The sequence below is a fragment of the Dunckerocampus dactyliophorus genome, chromosome 16 (assembly GCF_027744805.1).
Source record: "Dunckerocampus dactyliophorus isolate RoL2022-P2 chromosome 16, RoL_Ddac_1.1, whole genome shotgun sequence".
Classification (NCBI taxonomy): Eukaryota; Metazoa; Chordata; class Actinopteri; order Syngnathiformes; family Syngnathidae; genus Dunckerocampus; species Dunckerocampus dactyliophorus.
In genome coordinates, this window is record NC_072834.1 from 4,312,159 (window position 1) to 4,334,864 (window position 22,706).

The 22,706-nt window shown below is 41.3% G+C and overlaps 1 protein-coding gene across 2 annotated transcripts in view; it reads left to right on the plus strand.

The window, feature by feature from the left end:
- Nucleotides 1-1,159: 1,159 nt before the first annotated feature.
- opcml (opioid binding protein/cell adhesion molecule-like) overlaps nucleotides 1,160-22,706 on the plus strand; it is a 178,188-nt gene continuing 156,641 nt past the window's right edge. For both annotated transcript variants that reach the window (XM_054754711.1, XM_054754712.1), the window contains exon 1: nucleotides 1,160-1,477. In XM_054754711.1, coding sequence (XP_054610686.1) covers nucleotides 1,417-1,477 — 61 coding nt within the window. In that variant the 5' untranslated portion in view covers nucleotides 1,160-1,416. The remainder of the gene's footprint in view (nucleotides 1,478-22,706) is intronic.

Consider the following 22,706-nt stretch of genomic DNA (forward strand, 5'->3'; position numbering starts at 1 on the left):
AGCAGAACATGTCAGTACCTTTCCCCAAGTCTCGTGTAACCCGCCTGCTTCACACTGCCCGCGCCGGGGCTCGAACGCAGGACCTTTGGCATGGGAGACAAGAGCGCTGACGGTTGGGCCAAAAGCCCGGACTGTCAACCCAGCATTCAGCGCAGCTCTTAAGGCCGAGGGAGTGAGGTTCTCCCAAGGTACACTTGCGCAGCCGCACTGGCCGGCATCTGTCACACTCACCCCCTCAAACTTCACTTGCATCCGGGTCATGGCACCAATGCAACCCGCCTGCTTCACACTGCCTGTTCCAGAGCTCAAACACAGGACCTTCGGAATGGGAGACAAGAGAGCAAAAGCCCGGACTGTCAATCCAGTGAGGTTTTACCAACGTACACTTGAGCAGCCGCACTGGCTGGCATCCGTTACACTCGCATGGCAAAACACCCCTTTTGATGACGTACAGGCCATATATACGAACGAGCATGGGATACACAACAGATTTATATCTACATACAAAATTAAGAGAAGTCCAATACAGGTCACATATGAGCAAAAAAATCGGAATTTACCTGCAGTGTAAATGTAGCCTGAGTGTGTTAATTTAGTTATAAGTTCCGACTTACATCACCTTTGTAGGAACAGAACTTGTTCGTAGACCTCCTGTACTGTACCTATATCACTACAGAAATATCTTAGCGCTATTTTGCTAGATGCTAGCATGCTAACATTAGCGTGGTAGCATTTTAACGTTTTATACATTCCTAATAGTAAATAACTTCAAGAGTTGATGTAAAATGACTAGTGTAGTGAGTTTCAACATTGCACACACGTTCCACCTACATTGCGTCCGGTTTCTTCATATTGCAGGACACACAAGCATCAATCGTCCGCTTAAAAAAAAAGTGAGTGCTATTAAACTGAATTTGCATGAATGCGTTTTTTTAAATGGCCAAGGGGATTAAGAAAGTGTTAGATACCGATGGTGCCCACACACGAGGCTGTGAGCAGTATGTTGGGAGCGTATCTCATCATTGAATTTAGCAGTCAGAAATTGCTACCATCAGCTTTGGAGCGTTGGAAGCTTTAGCCAATACCGACAAAGCAGTCTTCCCTCCCTCTCCTCTTCCTCCCACATAGCAGAGTAGTGGTCCTACTGTGCGCTGATGTGGATGAGAGCAATAGAGTGTGGTCGACTACAGCGAAAGGAGATAGGCTCTGAATTTGTTGGTTTGACACCTGCAACAATTTTTACTGGACTTAAACCATCTGCAGTGTGACTGGAAATATCTTATCTGGTAAACAAACAAAAAAGGAATTGAAAAGGAGAGGGGAAAAAACAAAGTAGAAAGGCAGGCTTGGAAGGTTGTTTCCGGGGAAGATCCATACAGAGACTAAGTAAATCAGGAGCAACACTGTTTGGGAATCATGTGTAAATCACTGTGTTTTATCATCCTACCTTGGGTGTTTGCTGTGCTTGTTTTCCCAGGTAAGTCCTTTTATATTCTCTGCTGTGTTCTCTGTATTTCCGAGTTTACATTATTTCGTCTTCCCTGTGTGGCTCTTCAGTTTGTGCGAAAACCTCAGCGCACCGATGACAACTGTAGCTTAGTTGTGTAAATTTGTTAGACTTGTCACGCGATGAATGAAGAAGTTTGCCCACTTACTCAACATGTCATAACAGCCAAAGTCAAGAGACTGATGCGGGAGTGATTCTTTTCTTTTGTTGGACCAACTCAAGTACTATGTATAAATATACCTACTTTCATTTTTTAAACCGGTAGCTATGTTGCATTGGTTAACGGTTTTGTAAATACTATAATGTTTAAGATGTGTAAAATTGATTTTCCCAATTATACACACATAGACACATGCGATTATAGTAGTAGTATCAGCAATTGGAGCATTATTAATAGTTTGTGTTAACTACTAACATGGAACTATTGGTCCTGAGAGTGGTTTTAGATCCCTCTATTGCACGTGTTCCAAACTTTCCAAAAGTTTTGAAGAGGCTGAAGTGAGACAAACTTTTTCTAACAATTCTCACTTTAGAGAGATTATGCAGATTATGTAAGGGAGTTTGTGAGGAAAATAAAATGACACTTGGTTTCTGGAGTGTAACTGGGATTTCTTGGGGACTGGAGGGTGGTAAGGAGGGACGGACATTAGATTACATTTTCTTTCAATTATGAATGCATTAAAATACACCATCTTCAGTCATTGTGTTACTGAGGTGACATTGTAAAAGTGCTTTGTTTACCTTGAAGGTAGGTAAGCTCATTTAACGATAATTGTTTCGTTAAAAATGCTGAAAATGGTCTGGAACAACACAGGCATTCTGCTCAGTTGAACTTTTGGTACTTACTCGTATTGGTACAAGCCTGCTAACTGTTAGCATTTGCCATTTTAGCCATCTTCCCCATGTTAAAAACCATATGCCTACATGTTTATACTTCCAGGTTTCTCAACTGATGCAATCCACCCTGATGTCAAAACATTCAGCTCATTCAGGAAATCCAGGCTTTCTTTTTTCACATTCCAAAATGCCCAAATATTTCCCCGTTTCACATTTTGTATGACCAAAATTGCAACATTCTGCGTCTGCTTGGTTCAATAACTTCTCAGTTCTACAGAATTTGAGCACAGTGTCAGCTCTACAGCATTCATGCAATTTCTACATACATTGTGTTCTCTAGTTTATTGCCACTAATTAATCGTCTAATGATTTACACGCCTGACTTCCAGGCAGTGTGGGTTCAGTCCCCACTCAGTGACACTGTGATTGGTTCGCTCTATAGATGGATAGATACTGTAGATACTTTGATCCAGGGGGTAATATGTGCCCTCTGGTAGACCAACAACCAGTCCAGGGTGTAGTCAGCCTTTTGCCCGAAGTCAGATGCGATAGACCCCAGGTACTCACAACCCCGAACCCTAAAACTTCCACATTTTTCGACTGAACCATTCTAAGGTCAAAATGTTCAGCTCACTCAGGATATCCTACCCAGGTAATGTCAAGTTCCAAAAAATACCTGCATTTTCCGTAATTCCACATTTTGTAGAAGATGAATTCTCACCCAATTCCAATCATTCCAACATCAAGCATTCCGCTCATTCAGGACATTTGGGCTAACGTTGCATATTCAAAATTATCTGAGTGGATTTGAACATCATTTAGATTATGAAATTTCTTGGTCAATGATGATGTATTCCATTGAAAAAAACACAGCTGAATAAGCATAACAGTAAAAAGTCCACATGTCCATACAATGTCCCGTTTCCGATTCCCGAAGATCCTCTGCTGTACAAACACATATTATCATTTGTAAAGCTTATTTGAAATCAGGGTAATGAGAGGGATCTTTTTTCCTGCAATGGTTTTGCAGTGTCCTTACAATCAAATCCATGCTTATACAAATGTTGTCAACAACAAAACAACAACAATAAAAAAAAAGAAACCTGGAACTACACAGAGAATGTTACTGATTCACAAATCCACCCAAGGGGCAAAGAAGGAGGAGGGAAACATATCACAACAGACACAAATCTAAAAATAAAGAAGTCTCGAGAAGTGACAGCACTCTTCCAGATTTGGTGTGGGGACCAAATGCAGATCAACACGCTTCCAACCAGTAAATATTCACTTCCTTTGTTGGCTTTGCAATGCATGAAAACTGTCAGGGTCCTGAAATACTTGCTGAAAGGAAGGTGGTCTTGTGGCCTTTTCAGCCCATGTGGATGCAGTGATAAATCGTACATGGAATATGAAGCTTTCATGAACTATGATGAATAATTCAAATTGACTGACAGGATTATTCTTAGTGCAGATGACTTGTACAGGGAAAAACTTTGTTTGATTAGGATGCAGAGGCATAACATGACCGCGGCATCTCTGTTTGCTATATTTACTAATGCAGCAGAAATCTTTTGCATCTTGAGGACAGCTCAGATCTTGTGCTAACAGCCGTCAACATCACTGTGAAATCTGCTAGTTTCACTCACAATAACAAATTCACTCAACGGCTGCAATCGCTTAACACCAGTGTTGGGACTTGGGAGGATGGATGGTTTGCTGTAACAGGAAATCACTGTTACTGTTAGTGGCAGTGAAAGGTGGCACATATTTATGCACTAATATCTCCATATCAACAATCTCGATGTTGCTTCAGTCGCCATTGTTCAGTACGGTTACACAGGAAGCTAAATAGCTAGTCAACAAGAGTTGTGGAACCTCACTTTCCGGAAACACTGACCCCTAGCTTTAATAAAAGCATTCATTCACATGCTGATCCATCTATTTCTTTACGGCGCCCCCGAGAGGACATAGAGGGAAATAATTGTGATGGTGCAAAATTTTGCGAGATGATGCGGTCAAAGAGAAACCCCTTTTCTACTGCTTAGCACTGTTGTAATATCACTGCATTACAGTATATATATTATACTATATGTCTGTATTTTCAAAATAAACTCCCACTCTATTGTTGTGTCTGTTTTGTTTCTGTTCTGAACAAGGCAGAACCGGAAGTACAATGCTCTTATGTGAACGGTTTTCAGCGATCTCGCAAAAGATTGTCTTTTTTTTAACCCCCCTTTGCCTCATCTCGCAAAAGTTTTTGTCCCCGAGGGGGCTCCGTAATTTTTGAAGGTGTTATTAAAGTCCAGTTTTATTTATGTTTCTAGCCTTTCTGTATCCTGTGTGCAGATTCTGTGAAATCACTGAAACATAAAAATAGAAAGTGTCCCTCTGTTCTCATTTTGGTTGCGTCAGCTGGGCCTGTTCTCTCTTTGAGTTGTCACATTTAATTTACTGTTATCTTGCCTTTGGCAATGCAGGCACTGGCTGCTGTGTTTGGTGCTGTTCTGACTTTGACTGGACAATGATGATGTCACCTTTGTTAAAAGGGAACACTTTCCATGGGGCAAAGTCAATCAGGATGACACAGTAGATTAGAATGCCTTAGGAAAAGGGTTACTGGTCTTGTGACACATAGTAGAAAGCTTATTTTAGATATAGTGAGACTTGCTTTTAAGCTGGTGGAGGGGGTCTTGTCATAGCCTGGCAGGAGGTTTAGAACTAAGATCCAGGACTGGATCAAGGTCAGATACGCTATGTCTCATCGGCCCGACAAGACTGGCATTTGGAAATGAAATAAAACACGGACAATATACAGTAAACGCTATTTCTGACATTATGGTAGACAGGTTGCTTTGTTTTGTCAACGTAGTAAAAATGTTATAGCAATACAATTTATTACTAATATTACAAACACTCCTACCTACTACTCCTACTTCGATACTAATAATACATCACCTGTTTATTATTAAAACAATAAATGTTAATTGCTATTAATATCTTGTCTAAATAACTTAACTTTAGGTTTAAACCTCTAAGTATGACAGTGAGTGCTCTATTAACAGTGTTAAATGGAACCTCGGTTAGCGTACGCCCCAGTTAGCATGTTTTTCGGTTAACGTAGGAAATTTACGGCAGAATTTTGCCTCGGTTCACGTACATTTTCCGGTTAGCGTACAATATGGTGCTCATCTTGTCGTGTTATTAATACACTGCATGATTCCAACTGTGTTCTTGATGTATTTTTATCACAAAACATTTATCACAACATGTTATCAGCTTACTAGCTTGCTAGTTAATACTAACTGCTTTTTAATTCTAATTGCTTTGCTAACAGGAACCGGAACAGTAACAGCTACGTCTCTGCTTGTCTTTTGATCACGGCTGCAAAATAACCCACAATGGAGCCAAAGAACGTGAAACCGGCATTTTGATAAAGAAGGAACAGAAATACGAAAAGTTGGATGAGGAAGAATAAACGTATGGAACCTTTCTGGTGCTAATGATGGATGTGATAGCAGATTCATGGAAGAAGGCATCAAAAAAGGTGACAAAACAACAGAACAAATGTATAAAAGAGCCACACAGAAGGAGATCGTTGACACAAGGAAGGAGATAATAAAGGTGATGTTAACAGAGATGTCAAAAAAATGGCAGAGCTAAAGAGAGCGTTAACGAAGAAGTTAAAGGAATTCAGGGCAGAAGAAGGTGATAATAAAGGAGGTACAGGATCAGGAGAGCGATGTCAGATCAGATTAAGAAGAAGATACATGAGTTACAGAAGGAGGCATCTCACCACAAAAGAAGTCTACCATCAGAGATAGCAAATAAAGAAAAGCAAAACAACAATGTTTTATGGACAAGCAGGAAAAGGCTTTTAACGGCTTAAAACAGACAGCTGAGGAGGAAAAGAAGGAAACCTGAGGAGCTGAGAGCTGATATCACCACAATCCAGGCTGACGTCAAGGATCTGAGCATGGAAAGCATTTCACTGAGACAAGCTCTCAAGAATGAGAATGAAATGAATGAACAGATCATCCGGCAAAGGAAGCACAGATTCTGATAGGGCTTCGTGTTACACCCAGGTCTTTATGCCTCTGATCCGTGCTCTCCTTGGCGTCCTTGTCCAATAACTTTGGTGGACGGCTGTGTTTTGGTAGGTTTGAAATTGTGCTATACTCTTTCCATTTCCGGATGATGGAATGAATAGTACTCCGTGAGAGGTTTCAAAGGTTGAAAAACTGCTGACCTAAGCGCCCCTAGGTGGTGTTTGTGGCCTAACCGTGGGTTAAGAATCCCTGGTTTAGACCTTGGAGTGAGGCAACATTATATCTCTGATTTATAATATCATTTAATTCCTATCAACCCCTTGCTTTGCTGCAAGTAATATGACACCACCGCTATCTGTTGTCCTGTTTCCAATTTCCAATATATATTTTATACATTTTCATTTTATGCGTCATACCACTACTATGCAGACGACACTCAGATCTTTGTGTCACTGACGGAAGGTGAACAGGGTCCTGCAGATTTACTTTGTCACCGCATCAAACAGATCAATGTGTGGATGCACAACAACTTTTTTGAGCTAAACTCAGACAAAACAGAAATCATTACCTGTGGCCCACAGAAACAAGTGCTATCAGTCACCTTGAGACTCGTTCTCTAAAACCAAATCATCAGGTTTGAAATCTACGGGTAATAATAGACGCAGATCTAAACTTTAATAGCCTCATTAAATCAATAACAGCAGCTTTTTACCACCTAAAAACATTGCCAGAATGAAGGGAATAGTGTCTAAGACAGACTTAGAGAAGCTAATCCATGTCTTTCTCTCCAGCAGGCTATACTACTGTAACGGCCTTCTTACCGGGCTCTCTAAACGAGATGTAAAACAGCTGCAGTGCATCCAGAATGCTGCTGCTCGAGTCCTGACTAGAACCAGGAAACATGAGCATATTAGTCCAGTGCTTAAATTTCCGCACTGGCTTCCTGTTGTTTAGAGAATAGACTTTAAAACAGCTCTGCTTGTGTACAAGTCTTTCCATGGTCTTGCCCCAAAGTACTTCTCTGACATGTTAGCGCCACGTGAACCATCTCGGGCTCTAAGGAGCTCAGGGAGTGGTCTCCTGCGGGTGCCCAGAGTCACGACTAAACACGGTGAGTCTGCGTTTCAGTTTTATGCTGCCAAAATCTGGAACACTCTTCCAGAAGATGTGTGACAATTCTCAACTCTGGCAATGTTCAAATCCAGGCTGAAAACACTTTTATTCAAGTATGCACATGACAACTGAAAGTATTTGATCTGCACTCTTCAATTATAATTCATTTTTAATTGTTTTAATTTGATGGAATTTTAGGTAATGCCTTTAGAGTGATTTTGTAAAGCACTTTGAATTACATTGTGTACAAATTGTGCTCTATAAATAAACATGCCTTGCCTTACCTTCATTTACTCACCAACCACCTCTCATGTTGTCTCTTCTTCTCTGGATTGGATGCTCGATAATATAGGAGGAACCCTTGGGTGGAGTTTGCCTTTGCCCAAAATATTTTCAAATACTAGTATTAGACAATGCAATCTAACTAAATAATGTTGATGCTCATTAGTATTAGTCCAGGCTGCTTGTGGCTTCCTTTGTGACTGCAGTGCTGCATTGTGATGTGAACCACTTAAATTGTATTTCCAATCTGCTTCTGATGTTATATCAGTGAGTCATGTAGTGCACACTAGAGATGCAATTTTGCAGCCAGGGCCTGATGGGCAAAATAACCCAAGTCATTAAGCTCTGGTGCCTGGCTCGCAAACTGATGTCCCTTAACACTTATCTCTCTCGTATTACTGAAGCACTGTGTCATAATATACTAAACAGCAGTAACCGATTAAATCAGGTGTTGCTAATTATTGTTAACGCTTTAATGCATACGTCTCGTCAGTTAGTTTTTTTCTCTGTCATCCATGTGCATATTTTCCGTAAATTACACAGCATTTGCCAATATAACTTCATGATTGAGTCTGTAGTACAATACTATATTTGTATGATCTCAATGGGAACCAACTATGGCTGTAACAGTACATGTATTTGTAGTCTGTTTTTTCATGTACGGAACCTTCGATTTGGTACGGACGCGTACCGATTTCCCGGGCGATACACACAGCCTTGGGTGGCAGGAGCTCATGAGGTGAAGTGAGTCATGGAGGATTCGCGGTTCGAACCCAACTTCCTCCGTCCCAGTCACTCCTGTTGTGTCCTTCTTCCACCTTGCCTACAGTGTAGCCCGCACTGGTGTTTGGTGGTGGTTGGCAAGGCCGTTGGTGTGACTTGGCAGCCACATTTCCGTCAGTATGCCCCAGGGCAACTGTTACCACCACCAGTGTTTGACTGTGGCTTTGGTTGTCTACAATGGTGCTCGGTAAATTCAATTCATTGTTGTTATTATTATTATTATTTGGTTAGAGGGAGTCATGGCTAGTGATAGTGCCAAGGAGAATCCAGAGAAACTCTTCTGTCAAAGTCTCCTGTGTGGGAATGCTTGGCCTTACCGACGAAAATGAGGAAGACAATTGGATAAGACAAAAGCTTTGTACAGCAATGTTCAGTAGAGATGGGGAATGAAGCTACTGGCTAGAAATATTAATGCTGCTCTTTGGGCAATTTCCTGAAAATTTAATAATTCAGACTTTTCAAAATGGTAGTGTTGCATTTGGCTGTATTGTAAAGTATTATATGTTGTTTCAGATTCTTTATATTTAATATAAATAATAATATATGCAATGTTTTTGGAATAGAATTACCTGCTAGCACTTTTCAGTTTTTTAGGTTTCATTTTATAAAATCACTTAAGCTGTTTACACAAAATGTAAGCAATTATTGTGTAGAAACTCGCACATGGCAACAATAGCCTTGAGTCAGTGAAACTGGAATCTTAGCCACGCACCTGTGAGCCAGTGAAAATCACAGGCTGAGCGAGTGAATCATTCGTTTTGTCAAGTCTATGATGCAGCTCGGGCAGGAAGAAGAGTTGATTTTCATGGGGTGAATACATTGACACAAATGCAGTTCACGTAAGGGTGTCACATTAGTGGCATTTTGCTTTGCTTTTTTAATTTAAGGGGTGATTAAGTGAACGGATTAGGTAGAAAAATTGCACGTTTCTAATGACTCGTTCATGACTCATACATCTCTAATCTTCAACTCTGAGCAAACCCTAGGAAGGTGTGAGCTGACCTTGTGAATTGGCTCACCATCTCGGTACCACACTTTTCTTGGTCCAGCGACTTCAACAGCGTGCAAGTAAGACAACTTGAGTCTTTCAACATGGAGGGTTTAAACTGTCCTTTTTGACAAACATGGGAGTTCAACCATGAACACATATAAATCATCTGCACGCCCCCTTGCGCACCTTCCTTCTTCAACCACCTGCTATACATTCTCATCTCACCATGTGGTGCTCACACACCATGTGGCGTCTTGTGCTCCCACCCTCAGTGTACATGTCACAGCTTGATTGCTTCTCATTCACACGTCTACCCCATTGATCTGTCCAGAGCAAAAGCTTTCAACTGAATTTAGTGTTAAGTCCTTTAAGTTGTCACATTCTGTATTTTCCTCTGTTCCCGCCCACTTCCTGCGCTTTCTGTTTTTGTTGTAGATGTTGTGGCTTCCGGTGCTGGGCGGAATAACAAGGCACACCTGCAGACCTTCGGTGACTCGTGGTGCTTTTAAGTACCATGGCTGCAGTAGGAAGACAGCGGTGTGTTCCTTTGCTTCATGGCGCGCTGTTACTTTTGTCTTATTCCAGGTTGACTACTTGTAGTAGTTCCTTCCTGCTTTGTTGTTATCTCCTACGCTTCCTGTAGTGCCTCGTTGCTTCGTGCCAGTTTACTCTTTTTGGCCACACTAAGGTTTATCGTTTCTCTGACGTTATTATTTTTTGTCCACAGTGCTTAGTGTTATTTTAATGCTCCATCACTTTCAGTTAGAATTTCTTGATAGACTCTTGGTTGTTTTGTACTTTCGATTTGTTTGGACTCTTTTGCTGTACGTCAACGTTTTTTTTTTTTAGCTGCTGCCTCTGTCTCTGCTTGTGGGGTCCAAACTAACACCAGTCGTCACATGAGGTTCTTTAAACAAGTACCTCCTACACACAATATCACTTTCATGACTGGGTGGTAATTATGCTCTTCTCAATCCAAAAATGAATTACATTGTGACAAATTGGCAATATAGCCAGTGAAGGAACACTCCTGTCTGTTGTAACATGACAGCTCATCAAAAGATGGATGGTGCTATGAGTCTCTTTGCCAAACCACATTTCATGTTGTTGTCGCTGCACATGAAGGTCAGCCAGTCTGAGAGTATCACTGCGTAATATTTTGGTTGAACTTGGTGGTCCATGCCCCAGTCTGTAATCCTCCATGAGCCAGGACGTAACCTGCTAACATCAAACAGATTGACAAACAAAAACAAATACACGTCACAATTGTGTTTGTCATTTCCGTTTTGTTAACAATTAACTTGGTGAAGGTCTGTACTCTACTAAGTGACATTCTGGTTATATGTGGTTGTTGAAGTAGTGTCTTGACTTGACTTACAGCATCAAAACAAACTTTTTTAATTGGCTCACCCAAGCAGTGGGATCTTGAAACATGCTACAGGCCATTACCTCCCTTGCTGCAGTTGTGCAGCTTGTTCCTGCTCCCTTTCAGGACTCCCTTGCAGCTTTACAGTGTTTGCTCATCAAGCACTTGTGTGCATACTTGACATGTTGACTTTACAATAAATCAGCAATTAAAGCTATGGAAATGACATTAGTACATGTTCCCATATAAGAGCTGCTGGCATTGTTCAGCTGGAGAATTATAGCTGACTATGTAATAGCTTGAGTAACACTGACATCTGCTGGGACTGTTTGCAGCTGGTTACCATTGGGCCACAGGGAGTATGTTGCTAAATAGTAAGTCAATGGGGTCATATTTGTAAAACTAAATACAATATATATTAAGCAAATATGATACAGTTTGAAAAATCAGCCAATGGTAAGACAAATGTCTGATAAGGCGTCCCTTTTCTGCAGAATGCTTGCTTCTCCGTCCTCTTTGTCGCACATGCTTATGCTAATTTTTAAACAAACCCCCACTCTGCTTTTTATCAAAGCCTTGCCTTCTTGGAGCTGCTGTGCCGCAGACCTTTGGATTACAGTAATGGCATGTACATCATTGGAAAGCCCAGAGGTTTCAGAATCAGTTGGAATTGTTTTGATTGTGCAAATGGTTCAAGACTTATGGCCGTTTGAAAATAGCATTGCAATGTATGTTAAAGGGTTTTAATTGGGCTGCCATTTCATTAAATAGGATTTCAGTTCATTTGGACCTGTTATTACTGTACATTCAAATATATATAATCCTGTCATTTGTTTTTGTTCATAAAATACAGTAAAATAAGCACATGTCAGACATAGTTGCAAATGGTGATGAATCATGATTAATTAATTTGAAAATTGTGATTAATATGATTAAAAACTCCCCTGGGCATTTCTGTGTGGAGTTTGCATGTTCTCCCCGTGTGTGCGTGGGTTTTCTCCGGGTACTCCGGCTTCCTCCCACATTCCAAAAACATGCATGTTAGGTTAATTGGTGACTCTAAATTGTCCATAGGTATGAATGTGAGTGTGAATGGTTGTTTGTCTATATGTGCCCTGCGATTGGCTGGCGACCAGTCCAGGGTGTACCCCGCCTGTCGCCCGAAGTCAGCTGGGATAGGCTCCAGCATGCCCCCGCGACCCTAATGAGGAAGAAGCGGTATAGAAAATGGATGGATGGATGGATGATTAAAAACTGTAAGCATTTGACAGCCCTTGTTCAAATGAAATACTTTGGAAACGTTGGGTTTTTGCCTCTTAGTCAGGTGGTTCTGGGTCTGAGTATGTGCTCAGACCTCTTTGCGTTTGCATGTTCTTCCTGCGCTTGTGTGTGTTTACTCTTGGCAATCTGGTTCTCTCCACAGTCCAAAAACAAGCTAGGTTACATGTGAATATTAGTGTGAATGTTTTTTATATGTGCCCTATGATTGACTGGTGATCAGCCCAGGGTCCAGCACGCTCAGAGTCGGCTTGGATAAGCTCCAGTTTAAGCACGACCCTGGACAGAATAAGCGGTAGAAAATGAGTGAATGACAACCTAAACATAATTGACAGTGTCATCATATCTATTTGACTGGTGCTATACACCGTTGACTTTGAAGATCAACATTCTGCATTCTTTTCAATAGAATCAGCAAAGGAACTTGTTTGGTACTGTATATACACTGTTTGATATCAGTGCTCGTGTGCTCTTGAGTGACTCTACCAGCTCCGTGATTTGACACCTACAGTCAGACTTTGATTTACTTCATCACAAATGAAATGGCTGCAAATGCATTGTGACAGTGATGCCTGTAAAGCAGCCACTGTATTGAAAAATGTGATGAATAAGATGACTATTTGTCCAATTTGCACGCTGTGATACCTTTCTGTTTCTGCCTTTGCAAGTTAGTGCTGTGACTTCAGGACAACCTTTGTTTGTTAGGGGGGCTGTTACATAGTCATGAACCTTTTATGTAAATAAATCCATATCTGTGTTGTGGAGTGTGCAAGAGAGACACCGTATATATTCTGGCCCCCCTACCTTATTATGAGTGGATCTGTCTCCATACACAATCATCTTTCTAATTTACAATTTACTCACCGCTGCAAAGACTCAATTTGTCCTGACCTTAGTTGTTGCCCAGAGACGCTGACAGAATGAATTTATATTCATGCTTTGGGTCTCAGAGACAGACTGTGTGTTTGTGTGTGTGCTCTTTCGTGTTTGTGTATTTGAGTGATCAGGTACCATTAAGACCCAATTAGGGAGAAATTACTGTCCGTTTCTTTATGAATACTAATGTCGCAGCCTGGAGGTGTATGTCTTGCCGCTCAATTAGACAAACTCGAGTGATTGCAGCCCAACTTTGGTTGGGACATTCGGAAGGTTGCCAACACCCTCAAAAATAAATAAGGAGCACACTTGTTGGCAGGGCCAACTGAGTCAGTTGTCTTCACCCACCCCTACTGGTGTGGTGAATTTAATTGGTCGGGGGGGGGCAGGTGAGGCGAGGACATGATGAAAAATAAAAAAGGAACAATAATGAGATAAAATGAATATTAATATTTGTCCATGTATTCCATATGTCCATTGTCCAATCGTTTTTAACATTTTCTGACGGAACCCTAATCCTGAATTTGAACATTTGCTGATCAATTACAGGGCAGAAACCTAACTAGCCTACCTGCCTACCGTGGGAATGCACTCAGTGAGTGCAGTGAGTTGGATCATGGCGTCTGCCAGTTTCTGTTTGTCAGCGCGCTGCCAATAATATAATGTTGCAGACACATTTATTATATGCCAATATACAGCCCTAGATATTCGGGCAAACTAGGGATGCTCCGATCGAACGGCCACCGATTAATATCGGCTAATAAACCAATAAATGCCTTTCAGAGCTGATCACAAAAAACAATCGGCGTGCGGCAGCAAATGTGTGATGCGTCACATAGGATTGCCACACCAGTATTCAGCTGACAAGGGACGCACTTTGTCCCGTATGGCTGCGAGAATCAAAACTAGTCTGGTTTAAGTTTGACAGCACAGGCTACGCCAATCGATTCGAGCGTGTTTGATCATTCCCTTATCAAACCTATTGACATTCGACTTTTCTTTCATCTTTGTTTATGTCAAACAGTACAGAAATCGTTTCGCACAAATAAAGGCAAAAAGACAATCCGCCCAAAAGTTCATTTTTTAATAATTACCGATTTGCCAGGGCACTTGGAATTGTCTAACGGCGGCCCTGGCCAACAGCACTCATCATAAATAACTTGAAAAATCTACAGTTAATCCATGTGAACAGTACCGGTATCAGTATTGGCCGATCTCACTCATGGATGATCGTATCGGAATCGGAAGCATAAAACCCTGATCGGAGCAGCCCTAGGGCAAAACAATAGTGAATACTTCCCCAGTGTGAGCAACACATTAAATCACGCCACCTCCGCTGTCAAAAGACCATGTCATCCGATGTTTTTTTTTCGCCTTGCTGTGCCCAGGAAAAGACCAGCAAATGGATCCTGTCTGCCTCACTATGATATTATTTTGATTTCGGTTTCCCATTTCCAGTTTATCACAGTTTGATAAGGTCACTCCCCGCTGTCATCTGCAGTATTCAACTCCATTTACTCGAGCACCCTGAAATGCTATTATCAATATGAAATATTGTCCAGATAGACTACAGCTCTTCCAACAAACAACAGTGTTTATTGTGCCGCAATCAAGCTGCTGCCCCAGGTGCAAGCCATTATCTGTGTTCTCCAGGAGAAAGCTCCCAACATGGATTACTAAACCATTGTTTATCGTGCTGCTCAAGTGATAAAAAAAGGGATGATCCCACTTACTACTTTCAGTGTGGGTCACATGGTGAAATTATAAATATTTACTGTGTTGAATACATTCCCTAACCTAGTCAAATTGTTTTTCTCGTAATTGCATCACAATGGGTTTGCTTGATGAACATCAGCTAGACTGTCAATATGAGAAAGGGAGCCCAACAGCTGTGAGGTATTATGATCAGGCTGACCTAGATTTCCTCCTCCTTTTACTGAAGAGGTACTCAGTCATACTGTCGTAGGATTTGTTCATGTGCAATCACCAGCCAAAACATCAGGAATATCTGCACAATCTAATGATATTTAGTATCGTCCAGTGCACGAGAGGCATCAACATCCTTTAAAAACAGTACATTTCCATGCATGTACACATTTTTTGCATAAATTCGGATGAAACCAGCTTTTAAAAGTGCATGTATACATCGTAATCAGTTCGAGTGTAACTTTTTAAAAGTCGGAATCACACATGCAGTCTATTCGATTGGAAATCAGATTCCTCCTGCATGCAAACACATGACCTCACCGTACCTCACTTCAGCGTGTTAGCCGTCTTTCTTATCTTTCTATCCAGCTCGCCTTTAAAGGGTCAAAACGCACACTGCAAAATCAATAAAACACTCTGCCTTTGCAAAGGGACGACGAATACAGTTTGGTACTTAGCTACTGACACTAGCAGCTAATATCCATAGTCATTGTATAGTTCTCTCATATGCTCCCTTTACATCATGTTGAAGTCATCCATTTTCTAGCCTACTTGTCCTGCTCCGGGTCACGGGTTAGCTGCAACCTATCCTAGTTAATAAGTGATTCCTTTGAAGCGGTCCGAACTGAGCTCTCGTGAGGTATGCCAAAGTATTGTACTCGAAAGGGGACGTATTATGGAAAATATGAACGCTTATTTGGGCATTGAGTGCCTGCCCAACCATCAATGAAATTGAAATTACACAACCAAGTCATTTTTATGTTAGCGGCCTATGTCAAAAATGTGTCTTTCAAGGAGGCTGCTCAGCTTTTGGCCTGACTGAAGAGGTGAGTCACATCGGGTTTCTCCACCCATATCTTGCAAGCTCCCTGGGCAAACCTCTGCCATTGTCTTTACCAACCACTGACCGCATGGAACCACTATCATGCCAAAGCCTAATGCTAAAGCAGAGCTGCAGTCTTGTTGGATGCACAGTTGCATATCATTACATCTAGGGATGCGCCAATCAGGGTATCCTCCGCTGTGGAACACACGTAAAGAAGATGGCCGCGGCGCTCCGTCGCTGATGAAGATTCAAGCATCTTCATCAATACACACGAATGGAGAGGCGACAGTGCGCAGGGACACGTTCCGAGAAAAATATAACGCTGAGCGATTTATGAGGTCTGATTTTTTTGGGGGAGGCATTTTTATGATGCAAATGTATTACTCTTTTGAACGCATATTGTTTTGAGAAGCCAAACTCTTTACTTAAATGACCCAACAACTAAGCAGAACTGCGTTCCTCGTCACGGAAATCCGACCAGAACTGGACTCGCAGGACCAAATGGGATGGTAAGTCACTGTTGATATAGTCCACTTCTGATGGGAATGTCATAGAACGTCATGTCAAAAAATCCAAACTATCCGTTTTATTGGAGACTCTAAATTGTCCATAGGTATGAATGTGAGTGTGACTGGCGACCAGGGTGTACCCTGCCTCTTGCCCGAAGTCAGCTGGGATAGGCTCCAGCATACCCTAGTGAGGACAAGCGGAATAGAAAATGGATGGATGGTTTTTCACAGTAAATATTTCTTAGTTAGGTTATATGGTGATGTGCCTGCTGAACCCCGATTATAATAATATCAGCTTCTTTCCTTCTTGAGTACTGTGAAGCTTCAGGCATCATGAAGTGATGTGTCATAAGCTGCCAGTGTGCACACTATAGAAAACTAGTGTTAATCAGTGAGAGACTGTCTGGTTTCTTTTATGTGTTTGTTTGTGTGTATAAAACAGCTTACAAGACAAGAGTCTCCTTTCTTCTCTCCATACCCCTTTTGCAAATCAGAAAAAATGAAGACATTGACAATAAGTAACAGATAATCAAAACATCTTGTCTCACACCAAAATAGCTTGCTACAAAACTGCACGTCTATGATATCCTGCTTATTTCCATAATGAATACAAAAACAAGATCCTCTTAACAATCGTGTGCATATAGATCAAATCCATTCAGGGCTCTACAAGTCTCCAAGGAAGTGTCTTTTCATGCACACCATAATGGAAACCTTATTTTAAGAACCTACGGTGACATTACAGACAAACAATGCCAAGAATAGCTTTTTAAATTTAAAATGTGTGTGCTCTTGCCAACCAGTCACAACCTCCTTAGCGTTAAGCATTTCTGCAGTCTAATTTTCTGTTGGTTTTTTTTTGAATGGCAAAAACCAGTGTTGCCTGCCACACCAGTAGTTTCATTTTCCATTGTGCTGGGGAGGCCTGTCATTACATCACAGGGGTTACGCCTATGATCAGGAAGTAATGGGAAGTTAGCCCACGAAGCACGCCATTCACAACAGCAGCAATGGCGGACGCGTACATGGAAGTGCTATGCTGTTCCTGTCTATAATTCACCAACAGCGTTGGCAGTACCAGTTTCTTCGATGTCAGCAGCGATCACACACCAGGAGATAGTAAGGTTACCTTGCCCTGTTTTGTTTTGGAGCATGTTTTGCAACATTTTACCACTCCGGCTTGTGTTTACGAATCGCAAGCTAAAACAGTATGTCATTTTATCTGTTTTGGCATTTTTCCGGAAGATTGTACAGTCTCCCAGCGTGTGGGCTCATCCGCGTTCGAGGTACTAGTGGTAGTAGTGTTCCTGACTTCAGTGCAATGCAGTTCCAGCTGAACTTCTGTGTTTCCTGGGAGTCATTTGTGTACATTTGTGATCGGGTTAGGCAGTCAATAGCAAGAAGGGACACAACCTTTCGTGGAAGCATCCCCACTGAAAAACGCGTGGCTATTGCGTTTTGAAGTAAACGGTTCGCCCACTCGGCACAGCAAGCTTTTGGAGCCAGAGTTGAACCACAAAAAACGCCAAAATTGGAACCAATTGTGGAACCATGACAATGGAAAATCAAAGCTCCGAGAACCAGCTCCAAAAAAGCTCAGAACCAGTTACAGTGGAAAAGGGGTATGGGTGGAGGCAGCGAGGATCAGACCTCCAACCCTCTCGTTTCTGAACAACCTGCGCTACCTCCTGAGCCACTGCCACCCCAATCTAACTCTCCTTCAAAAGGGACACAGCTTGATGGTTACAACATTGAAAATGGGTTTCCTTGTTATACACGTGTGCAGTAGTTGGCACAAGTCCATGAGGGCACACGTCTCATCGTTACATCGACTTATCTGGCAACTTTATTTATTCCCTTAGCCTTGGCTATCACTCTGCCTCAGCTTGGCGGCAGCTAGCTAGCTAGCTAGCTAGGGTTAGTCCTTAACTTTTAGTCTTCACATTCCAAATGTGATTTTTACCGTACCGTATTTAAGTAATGGGGTTAGTCCAGACCTTGTTTTTGTGCGCGTTTACGAGGTACATGCTAATTTAGTCGTAGTAATGCTAGGTCACTTTTGTCAAGTGTCACGTATTGTTCTCAAAACAGTAGTTGTGTGTACTCTTCTTCAAAGGGGGCACACAGTTTGACTATTAGAACTTTGAAAGCAGGTTTCTGTGTTATATGTGTGCGCAGTAGCACTAGGTGGCACAAGCCAACGAGGGCACACGTCTCGTCATTACACCAGCGATGACTTTGATAGGTGAGTGATCAGACACGCTGGCATCGATTGGCTTAGCCCTTGGCAAGCTGTTGCAAAGCTGTTGTTAATGGAATCCATTGACATTTTATATTCATTCTCACGGTAATACGGGACAAAGTGCGTTCCTTTGCAGCTTAATACGGGACAATTTAGCTTTTCAAGAGACCCCAGAAATACAAAACTTGCATGTATTTACAGAGAGTTATCATGTCAGTTTGTTTTTAATTGCTATGTTCTGCATTCCGGAATATACTGACCTTTATACTTTCAACCTTGTTTCAATCTGCAAGGCACATAAGAACACACAAGAAAAAACAAAAAACAAAAAACCTTCCAGCCTTACAGGAGGAACATTTACTTTTATATACTGTATATACAAAATATAATTCCTATACTTCTGAAAAGGGATGTCTTGTGAATTTAACAACTATATCCATCTCAGCAGCTGGGAGTTACATGGAAAAACAAAGGACTGTAAATGCGACTTAAATAATGATACAAATGCAGACTGTATTCTAGTACTGTGTACCAAAAGGCCTGTGGAAAACAGAAGTAACACATTTGCAGGATGTACGCAGTCGGTGGAAGATTGTCAACAGCCTGAAGAAGATGATAATGAGATGCTCTGTCTGCACCGAGTCTGTGAGCCACTGGGGGGCAAAGTAGAACTATCAACATCTAGCAGCAGTGACCCAGTTTCCAAACGCAGTGCTCATCTCATGCATTTGTTTTTTTTCCCCCCCTTTGAAATGAAAATATGTATGTGAGCATAAACATATAATGCATTACCATATCCATCAGCGCTCCCAATGCTGTGTCACTGCCACAAAGGCCAGACATATTAACATGCCTCATTTTCCACCGCTTGTCATTAGCACAGGCACGTAGATGGAGGGAACAAGGCAATAGGAGCTTTATAAAGCACTCATGTCTCATTATTATCCTCTGTTAACTGTCATGTTTTCACCAGGTTGACGCCACCGCCACACAATGTGGCTTTGATTGTTGGCAGGCAATACTAGAGTTACTGTATGTGGCCAGAAATAACCCACCTTAAGAACGCGCACGAGTTCAACGATATACTGGCTGAGGATGATCATTTTGCTTTCCCTGTGGGGGGGAAATAGCTAAAAATAGCAGTTTTCTTGGGGGGAACGTTCATTGGTTTAAAAGATCGGGTGGGTGTGAGGAAGCACATCAGTGGGGTGGCTTAATATCAGTCATTTTGTTTTTTGTGGCGTTGCCGTGCAGATTTGAACATACTTTTAAATCTGGAACTGCTAAAGTTAAGTGTGCTATTCTTGGCACAAGGATGTCTCTTGAGCTTACATGGTATTCTGCATTTGACATTTTTCCCTACGGATGAGGCATTTATTCCCCTCACAATAACAAGGAACATTACTTGCAACTTTCTTGCAATGCTCTAATTTTGGTTCTTTTAGTCTGCATCCTAAACCAGGGGGCCCCAACCACCAGACCGGTAATGGACTGGGGAAAACTTTCAATGATAAAATTTTTAAAAAGGCACGTTTTTCGAATAACTACAAATGGGCCACGGATTACGCACGAGTTCAGTTCCTAGACTGTGATGTAAGTTGAGTTTTGGTGTAGGTTGGCTCTTACACTGTACACAGAACACACGAAATACACTCATAGAACAATGAATCATTCATTTTAAGATTAAACTAGTTATGACTGTGGCTTTCAGAGGATCAGTGCCTGGTAGTTATGTGTGATGTTAAAGAGTAATGTGATTTCCGAACGAATGTGAACGTGCAATGTCTCCTGACTGTGTGGTTGACTGCGTGCAGAGAGGACAGTTGAGTTTGCCAACAGTAGCCTTTTTTATTTCCGCAATAAAAATATTGTTGATCGGCCACCTCCTCGTCATGCTTGCAACATCCAGGTAGACGTTAAAATACAATCTTCATTCTTAATTATGGTCGTGACAGTCCGGTGTTAAGAGCAGTGTGGCTCGCGTGAGCGGCACATAGTGTATTCTTACGCTGTTCAGCTAGTTAGTTTGTTGCACCTAGTTTTCAAGCGAGTCTCGTGCTGATAGACCAAAATTAAGTTTTAAATCCATTTATGGGGGGAAAACCCGGAACGGCGTAACCCGAGTACCACCTGTACATCAAATTTTATGTAAATGCATGTCAATTTTGGATAATTTTTTATGTGAAAAATAATATGCTTGTTGCGTGCAGGGAGAAGTTGGTTGTTTCTTCTTCTCGGATTAAAATGAAAAGTAAATACCCAGAACTTTCTGCAACGGTATGACGACGCTTCCGTTTCGTTCCGGTCCAGTCCCATAAAAACACACTGCTTGTCATCCAAACACATCAAATCAGACACTATTAACGTACAGATGGTGAGTCAGTATTCATTTTGTGCTTTTAATTTGATGTGCTTTTCTTTGATTTAAACATCAGTAAATGACAATAGGATTCGATTAGACTAAAACATTTGGCCGAGCAGGGGTTTGAGAGAACACATTGGGGTCTGTGGGCTGAGAGGTTGGGGACCGCTGCACTAAACCACGTTCTGTACATTTGTATCGCATTGTGTCGACAAATTATTTGTTGTCAGCTTGCCATTGAGTACTGTGATCACTCATCTAAACTTTTTGTTTCCATTGTAAAGAGTTATTTTAGCTTTATCACTTCTTCACCAAGCTTGAAATTTTCAGGGAGTTTTGTCCCACATGATATTAGAGACAAGATGCCACAGGTAGTGGAGATCAAAGGTATATCCTTTTCAGCTCTCCCTCAGACACAATTTTCAAGTGAACGTCCTCCAGGTCTCTGAGTTCACCGTTTGATGTCGAGGAAACAAAGTTTTGGATTACTGAGGATATCTTACTCAGGATGGCAAAGGTAGTTAAGGTCACAAGCAGTATTGGTAGAGGCCTTTCAACCCCCTCTGTCAAGTGCAATTTTAAACTGATCCTCTTAAGGGCAGTTAGGGTAAAAGTACAAGTTGTTTTCTACCACCTGTAGCACTGTTGAAACAGTTTTTGGAGTTTGTCTTTGACACACTGCACATTTTGTATGATATCCAATAGGGGTGCAGTGCACCATCATCACAGTTCAGGACATACTTTGGTTTTAAGGTCATAGTTCGGTTAATTTCCGATACAGTAAGTGAACAAAATGCAAAACATAAAACTGATCATCCGATCATCCAGGACTGAAATCAGCCGATACCGATCACATTACCTCCGTCAAGCGCAGCGCAAGGTTATGTTTTTGTCTGTGTTTATCTGTCTGTTTCTGTTTGTCTGTGTTCAAAATAATTTGAAAATAATTTCCAGGAATTGTCGGAAATGGGATATGGAAGAACTGATTACACTTACCACTATTATGCTAGGTGTTAGCACGCAAGCTAGCAATCTAAGTATGAAGATAAAATAAATGTACGGCTAATATTTATGGTGTAAATCACAATATGGGAGGAACTATCGTGCTCCGAGTGCTTTTGTAGTTATACATTTTTAGATTAATCAATTGTATCAATAAATCATGCTGTTTCATGGTTGAATACGGACTGTTATTACTCAAAAATGCATATTTAAGCGTATGTTACATATTTTTTTCTTAAAGTAAGCATTTTCAAGTACAAAAATGCCTAAAAGGCATTCAGAAAACTCATTCAAAGACGTTGACGAAATGTAGTATTTTGCACTGCTCAATAGATGTCAGTAATGTACGGTGTACTGTACTGTACTGTTACGGTGAGACACACAAGGATCAGACTTGATTGAAGGCACAACAGGCTTTTGCGGGTTTGAATTATCTTACAACAGGTGCAATAATCCTTAATAAAAAACCCTAATAAAAACTAGTACTACTTCTGCGGCCATTACCCACGCAAAGCTGAAACTCAACTCTGAACCCCACAGTCACTGACTGTGCACTTCTTTTTTAGGTCCACTAGGGAACAACACATTTATAGTAACATACACTGGAATGAGTCTTACGTATCCCATAAATGATTGATTTACTCTTTTTATTTCTACTATATTGGGTAATACGAGTGTAAAGGTGACTATAGAGGTGTTATTTCAAGTCTAGAGGGCTCTAATAATGATAAAAAACGTACTTAGAGGGTTGTAAACAGGT